An 8,256-nucleotide genomic window follows, 5' to 3' on the forward strand; every position below is an offset into this window, starting at 1 on the left:
TCTCACTTTGCACGATTTCGGTCGATGAGAGCAAGGGAGCAAGGAGCAAGAGAGAGGAGCACAGAGAATAATGAAATGGAAGAGAAAGGCCGGAAAAGAGGGAATCACCGTTGATTCACCGCATCTGTTGAGAGGTGGAAGACGATGAACAGTTCTCGTCTGATTTATTTCATTGAAAAGAGAGAATGAGAGAGATGAAGAGTGAATGGCCGGGGGCGGGAGATATTGCCGCCGCTGTTGGAAGAAGACTGTAGAAGAACTCTGCGTCTCTGCCTGAGTGCAGCCTGCCTGACTGCGACAGACGAAGAACTCTGCTTGGGAGGATTCTCAATCTCTACCTCTCTGGAGTGATGGGTCTGCTCTTGGCTCTTGCTCTGGAGTCGTCTGGAACAGATGATGAGGAAGATGAAGTGCTGAACTGGAAACTGGAGTGCAAAGTCTGGACTCTGCCGGAGCCAAGGAATGCGGTGTTGCTCTCAACAACTTCGTTATCGCTACTCATCTCCAGGTCTTAGAACACAGACCTCTCGCTCCCGTTTGTTATGGCTCTGATACCATGAAGAAAACATTGGAAGCTCCAAAACCATGCCCGTTCCATTGATCCTTATGGTATTTATATACATACGGTGGAGGAGTTCCTTGCTCCCCATGACTTTCTAAAACAAAGTTCCTAGTCCAGAAAGGAAAGAGCCTTCCTATACAGATTAGTACAGGTATAGATTCAGATAATGCCTTTCAAACCGGGACTCTCGCGTGTCTTCTTATCTTCGTCCAATGGAGAAGCTGGTCACCGCCCTCCTATGCTGGTCCACCATTTTAGTTTGCTAAAAACTTCAACCGAGATGGCTGCCCTAGAAAAGTTTTTGCAATTCCAAGACTTTGTTCCTTGTAAAGTCAGAGCCAAAAGAGGTTGTGCGACTCATCCAAGAAGCATAGCAGAGAGGGAGAAAGCAAGCAAGAGAGAGATGACCTATTAACGACCAAAACTCCAAAACAGAAGCTCAAAATGCAGAAGAGAGAAACCCATCTGGTTGAGAGCCCGCCTCCACTCTTTTGGTGCCTGCTCATGAGCATCAACCCCATTAAGAGCTATATGCCTCTGCAGAGCTTCTTCTTGCTGTTGTTGTTCGAGTGTTACAAAGAAGAAGCAAAAGGTGCCATGGGAGAGGGAGAAAGAGGCTCAAGAATCTGAGAGTTTGCAACAAAGTGATGAGTATATTTTAAGAAAGCAGTTTGCGAAGGCCTAGTAAGCACAAGCAGTCAATTGGTTAATAGATTTAATCTCCCCCTGCGACAACGAAAAAAGGCCTTCTTTTCCGGCAACGGTGAAAGTAGATCTTCTTCTCTAGCAATGGCAAAAATAGATCTTTTCCTTCGACAATGGTGACAAGATCATTTTATGTTACTTTATACGTTGATGAAAGATCATTTTATGTGCGTTTTGTTGATGGCTGAGTTACATATTTTTTAGTGTTATTAATCCACCAATACACGTCAAAGGGAAGGTTGGAGAAGATGAATAGTGTTTTTCTTATCCGAATAGTTATTATAATGGTAATATGGGAATTAAAAAACATTGCAACGGCTTTTTTGGACAGAAGGATAACGGAAGGGGGTCTTTGTCTCACGGTCATAGTACAGGGGGGTCTTTGTCACAGGCCCCATAAAACAGGGGGGTCTTTTTAATTTACCCTTAATTTTAACACCCATTGTCTCTTTCTAATTGACCCATGTGATCCACGTGAATGAATAAAAAGTAATTAAGAGAGTGTTTTAGGAGAAAACGTGGGTCAATTAGAGAGATATATTTAAGGAAGATTCAGGAGATTTAATAGAGAGAAAGAAATTTTAAAAGATCCAGAAGAGCCTTTAAGAGAGAGAGAGAGATAATTTAGGAAAATTTAGGAGAGATTTTAAGAAAGAGAGAATTTAGGAAGATTTTTAGGTAATTGGGAAGTGGAGACTAATAGGAGGAAGGAGAGCCTTGATGATGTGGCGTAATGAGAAGGAAGAGAGAGAGAGAGTTAAGGAGGAAGCAGGAAAGGTGAAGGGAGAAAGAGCTGACGTGGAGCTCCAAGTATAGCCCACATGGGGTGAATTAGTCTTTTTTTCTTGTGCGGGACCATAGGTAAATGCTCCTTTTTCTCCTCTGACTTCAGCTCAATATAGACGGGGTGATTTGCTTTGGGTAAATGCTCCTATTTCTCCTCCGACTCCAGCTGAATCTGCATGGCTGCAATTTGTTATAATAGTCTGAGTAGTTGTCAGATTGTGTAGTTTTGAAGGTGATTGTGCAAGATGTTAATAACAAATCTTTTTGACATTCTTGTTTAGTAGAACTTGTCTACACTGCCGAGTTTGCGTGCAATTGTTGTGTTCTTTCTCTAAAGACAGGAAAGGATTAGGAGTTTGCTGTTTGATTAGTCTAGCTAATTTAATTAATATGAATCGGTGCTACAGGTTGTGATTAAGTGAACCTCAATTAAGAGTTGTTCGGTTTGAAGCAAGAATGGATCCTGTATGCGATTTCTGCGGAGTGGCAAGGGCTGTGGTTTATTGCAGATCGGATATCACCCGTCTTTGCTTGAACTGTGATAGTTTTGTCCACTCTGCGAACGCCATCTCGCAGAGGCATTGCCGTTCACTGATATGCAATAAATGCAATTCGCAGCCTGCAGTAATTGGGTGCTTGGAAGATAAAATGTATCTCTGTCAGAGCTGTGACTCCAATGGGTGTGGTTGCACGGGGCCAGGGCATCGGCGTCAGGCAGTGACATTCTACTCGGGCAGTCCTACTGCATTAGAGCTCTCAAGGATTTGGCCTTCTAACAGTAATGCTTCCTCTCCACCAAGGGAGGTCAATGCAAGTTTGGAACCACCTGGTTTGATGTCTATGAATGAGAACTGCATTAGTAATTCATGGGAACCCAGAGATAATGGAAGTAGTTCGGCTGGGTTGACAACGACAAATAGGTTGAATGAGTTGGAACCTTGTACTACCTTTGATCCTTGGGCATGCCCATCTTCGGTGATTCAACATAGCGTGAGTTCTATGCCATACTGTGAAGATAAACCGCCATTCTTCCCCGAGGAGTTAAAACTATCAAAGGCGGTTTCTTATGTACGTTTAGTCTCTACAAGTTGTTCTAAAATTTTAAGACAAATTCATCACTTGAAAAATCGTTTCTTCGTATCATCATTTCTGTGGTATTTATAATGCAAGAATAAGTATTCAATGCCTCTTAAGTCTTAACATTCAAAATCAAAGCAGTTCCTTACAAATTTAGATCCATTTTATTGAGTTGAATGTAAAACTTACTTTTTTTTTTCTTCTTACCAGGATGTGCAGCAGGGCTGCTCTCCGTTGAAGGATCTTGAAATCTGTCATGGTGGTGATCTCTGTGAAGGTCTCAACATGGATGGTGTTGAGTTGAATTTTGAGAATAGTGATGAAATATTTGGTTGCTCAGAAAGTCAACCGAGTCATTCCTTTGAGGATATTGGAATGGATTGCTTATTTATGGATAAAAATTTCTCTGTTGCTGACTCTAGTTGTCCCAGTGAGAATGTCTTGGAGGTATTTTCCAACCTCACGTTTCTGGAGAAATATTGCTATCTTCCATCAGTTTGTATTTCTTCTCCTTTTTCGCAATGATAATTAAAATTCTGGTTCAATTATCTCTTGTTTGGTGCAATAAAAATGATGATCCCAATGTTTGATGAATCTCCATAATTTTGAAATAATGCTGGGGAGAAGGAATTAAATTGTAGTTGTCTACAACTTCATCACAAAAAGGAACCATTGAACCTGTAACACTTTTTCCTGCAACTTAACCATGTAATTTATATTTTCCTCAATCTCCCCAAGATATTTTCTCTCTTTTGTTCAACTCACAGTTAAATGTGTATATTAGCCAATCTAAGATAGATTTGGTCTGTGGTTGAAGAGTTTCTCTACTTTATCATTAGTTTGGTAGAATGCAGGTGTAGCTAATCCCAGATTAAGAATGCCCCCATTATTTTGAAATTTGTAAACAATGAATTCAGGGCACTTGAATAGGATATGCACTTAACCATGTGAACCAAGTTTCACCATCCTCAAACTCTTCTCGCATTGATGTGGAGAATCCAGTAGTGGTTAGACCAATTGATTTGATAAGTACCCAGTGAGGTAATGGATATTTCTGCGTATTCTTACTGCTAACTTGCCACATGAGGAAATGGGGAATTGTACCCCTGCTTCCTTAGTTCCTTTAATTGGTATTATAATCTTCTCATCTTACTTCCCTTGTAATATTTGGTTATGATTTTCATGAATAAATGATCGTCCACTTGCATAATAAATTTGATGAGGTCTTTATTAGATTAATTGCTATAGCAAAACAGGGTCATAATCCAGCAATGCTACTCTTTCTTTTTCTCCTCAGTTTGATGGTAGTGGAAATGAGCTTTTTTCCTATTATCTGAACATTATCCACCAGTTTTTACAGAGATGTAGCTCTAATTTAAATGAAATTATAATGTAACCAAATGCTGAACAAAGGCTTCTTCAGTCCTTGTATATCCATTTGAGGCATTCTTTTATTTTCTATTTCTATTTTTCTTCGTGTGTTCATTGACGCATCAGGAATGCTATCTGCTGATGTTTTTGTTTCATCATCAAAACACCCGAGACCTTCATTTATTAGGCTAAAAATAGTAAGGCTCCATATATTAGTTGCATGGCTGACAACCACCTTTGTTCTCACTTGCATCAGGCATCGTCATCGTCAGGGCAACCAGATTACATTGCTCTTCAATCTTCTTATGGTGCTGGATCAGCAACTGCAGTCCAGGGTATAAATAGTGCCACAGATCGAGTCTTTCTAAATCCTAATCACAACAAAAACATCAACCTAAGTTTTCCCCCTCAACAAGTCAATTCAAGTTTGTCACTTTCATTCTCCAACCTCACTGGTGAAAGCAGTGTTTCTGATTATCAAGACTGTGGAGTATCACCAATGTTTCTAACCGGTGAATCACCATGGGATTCGAATTTGGATACCAGTTGCCCACAAGCAAGAGACAAAGCAAAGATGAGATACAATGAGAAAAAGAAAACACGAATGTATGTTCCTCAACTCAGTGTCAATAAAATACATGATTACGATTTGATGACTGTTTAGAATGATTTTCATATCTTATTAGATGACTTATTTTCCATAAGTTGCAGAAAATTTTCTAACTGCCATTTTAATTATTAGACTGTTCTGTTCCTGGCTTCTGTTTGGATTGTATAGGTAATCTATTTATCAATTTTAGAAATAATTCTGGAACTGTTTTGTCTAAGAGTCCAATATTTGAAATATGTCAAGATCACAAAAGCAGATATGTTTAGAAACTATAGAATACCCATAAGTTTCATCATGAAGAAAAACTTAGTCATCTGCATGTTGATTTCTCTTTTATCTATGTAAGGGTTACAGAAATATGTTCACATGTTTCATCAATAAACAATTAATAAGAGGTCAATGACTTGGAGAGTTTTTTTTTTTTTTTTTCTTTTGTTGAAGGCCAATGACTTGTAGAGTTGGTTGATGTTGTTTGTATGCAAAATAATACTGATTGCTGAGATGTTATAGTGGCATTGTCTTTTAGTTACTACTGATGCTATTATATATATCCTGATAATATGATTGGACAATTATTATTTTTTAATTCTCTTGCAGTATGCATGTGGCTTTGATTGAGAAACAAACTTGGTCGATAAAATAGAAAATAGAAGACAGGAATATTTCATTAAATCTGGAAAACAATATTAGTTTAGGATATGTCTGCCATTATACAATTTAGTTTCATTTCTGTGTTTCCTTTCTGCTGCTTTATCAATATTATAATGCTTCATTTAGTAGCCATTTGCTTGCTATAAGCTCCTAATCTGTGTTACATGTACGTGATTCTCAGATTTGGGAAGCAAATAAGATATGCTTCTCGTAAAGCTAGAGCAGATACCAGAAAACGTGTGAAAGGAAGATTTGTGAAGGCTGGTGAAGCTTATGACTATGATCCTTTGGTAGAAAGAAAATGATGAGATTACTGGCATATTTTCCTTCATCACATAAATTGATCTTGCTTGTTGAGGTATCAAATGATCCCACTGCAAAGAGTGAAAGAATTCAATACATTGTTTTCCTGTATTTGGATAGCTTCCTTGTAAAGCATGTGAAAAAGTTGATGCAGTATGATCTACTCAATATTCTTGGATCATTAGGGTAAAAGAAAAGCATTACAAAATGTGAAGGAAAAGCCAAAGGAAAATGGAAGATGATTCTTGACTTTCTTAAAGTAAATTTTGCATTTCCACTGAACACAATTGAGACGAGAAGTGCAAACTTTGGATCAGGAAGAGGTTCAAATCATAGTTACAAACAAATGCATGTGCATCTGAACCGTGTGCAAATTTTGCATCTGGTTTGGATTTGCAATGGAGCCTTAATCTAATATATAACACTTGGAATGTGGTACTACCAGCTTAAACAATTACAAAAGGATGCTATGTTCTGTGCTTTGGCAGATTTCTGTCCCATATTTAGGGAGAGATGGTAAAGGAAACAGGAAAAGAATGTTCAAATTATTTATTTAGTTCTGTTTTCAGATATCTAACTGTTACTGCCTTTGAGTAGAATATAATGCAGTTGCAGTGGTAATTGTTGTCACACACTTCTGGAAAGTTTGAGAGAGTTCCACTGTGTGCAAATTAAAGAAAATGACGATTGAAAGTTCAAAATGAAAGTTCAACTTTTTTTCTCTAATTGCAGATTTTATTGCTTCCTCGGGCATTTCATAGAGCATAGACAACGTAACAGAATTCAAAAATACCATAAGAAACACTTAAAGATGCAGAAGAGGCTTCTTCTTCCTTGCTCTTGAGTTCGTCACTGTAACGTCTGAATTACGTTAACTTCTCTTTATCCAAATCGCGTTGGTGAGAAGCACCAGTTCAAGTGAAGCTCCAATCTGTAAGATTTTGTTATGAGTCTCAAAAGAAAGCATTTAATATGTCTAAATGCCAAGACGTCAACTCATGTGTCTGTTTGTTACAGTATAATGGAGGACAACGTAAACGTAGGAAGGTGTCATCTGCTTGACAGTATAATGAAGCTTGTGAGCTACAGAGTTCATGAAATGCCAAGGGCGTGTCGTGAGGCTAATACCATGGGGATGTCATCAGAGCCACTCTGTTTTCTCTCTTCATCCATTCTTCTGCACATCTCCAAATGCTGAAGATGGTATGGTTGGGAAAAATGAACCGATGCTAGAACGAATGAATGAATGAATGAATATTTTCTAATAGAAATTAATTATTGGCATGAATGTCCAATTAAAAGGAGATTTTCTTATTTGCCTAGAAAAAGAAGAGCTTATGATTTTTAGTGAGGGGATTTTGTTGCACCTGAGTTGAAAGGAGATTTTCTTATGGTATACAAAAGAAATTTCTCTTACTGGTTTATGATTTTTAGTAAGGGGCACAGGCCGCACACCTGGGATAATCTCAAACTTTCACTTTTCAGATAAACTGGGCTAATTAAAGTCAATTGGGAAATTCCGGTGTCTGGTTCTTCCTCTTCTTCTTTATTCTTAATTTAATTGGAATTCCTTGGAATTGACACTATTTTGATGATCAGAATGAATATTGATATTTTTTTGAAGTAATAAATGATGAAGGAGATCTCAGGTTGGTTCAAGGGGTTGTAAGAAATTTTCCACGTAAGGGATTGTGACTGCAATTAAAACAAGAAAAATAAGTAAAGCATGTATATGACTAAAATTTAGGCTCTATGGAGGTAATGAAGTTTAGCTTTGCTCCTAGCTGGTGTGTTTTGTTGGTGCCTTATATTCCAACTGTGAATTTGCTCTTCGACCTCATTCCAGAGTAACCTTGGCAAATTTTCATAATGATTTGTGGTGGAAACCAAGGTTTTTTAAAAACAAATCGATGACTGAATCGGTCAGGGGTCTGGTTACTGGTTTGAACTGTTCGATCATTCGACTCGAATGGCTGGCCCGTTCTGACAAAAAAATTATAAATTTTAAAAAATTAGAAAATGGTCAAAACCATTTAAACAATTAACCAACTGATTCAACGGATTGCTGACCAAAATCAACGATTTTGGGGGAAAAAGCGGTTTTAGAAAAAAACAGACCAATTCTCGATTTTTCCGGTCCGACCAACCGGTCTGATCCGGTTTTGAAAACCATGGTGGAAACAAATCTCGC

General features: G+C 38.1%; 1 protein-coding gene across 1 annotated transcript; it reads left to right on the forward strand.

Moving 5' to 3' along the window:
- The first annotated feature begins 1,871 nt into the window (after positions 1–1,871).
- Positions 1,872–7,596, forward strand: LOC104604993 (putative zinc finger protein CONSTANS-LIKE 11). Its single transcript, XM_088896556.1, has 5 exons — positions 1,872–3,121; positions 3,341–3,577; positions 4,758–5,107; positions 5,944–6,998; positions 7,083–7,596. The coding sequence occupies exons 1-4, from the start codon at positions 2,510–2,512 to the stop codon at positions 6,065–6,067; spliced, it is 1,323 nt and encodes a 440-aa protein (XP_088752682.1). The 5' UTR covers positions 1,872–2,509; the 3' UTR covers positions 6,068–6,998; positions 7,083–7,596.
- Positions 7,597–8,256: the final 660 nt, after the last annotated feature.

The sequence above is a fragment of the Nelumbo nucifera genome, chromosome 1 (assembly GCF_055504915.1).
Source record: "Nelumbo nucifera cultivar China Antique chromosome 1, China Antique-T2T, whole genome shotgun sequence".
Lineage (NCBI taxonomy): Eukaryota > Viridiplantae > Streptophyta > Magnoliopsida > Proteales > Nelumbonaceae > Nelumbo > Nelumbo nucifera.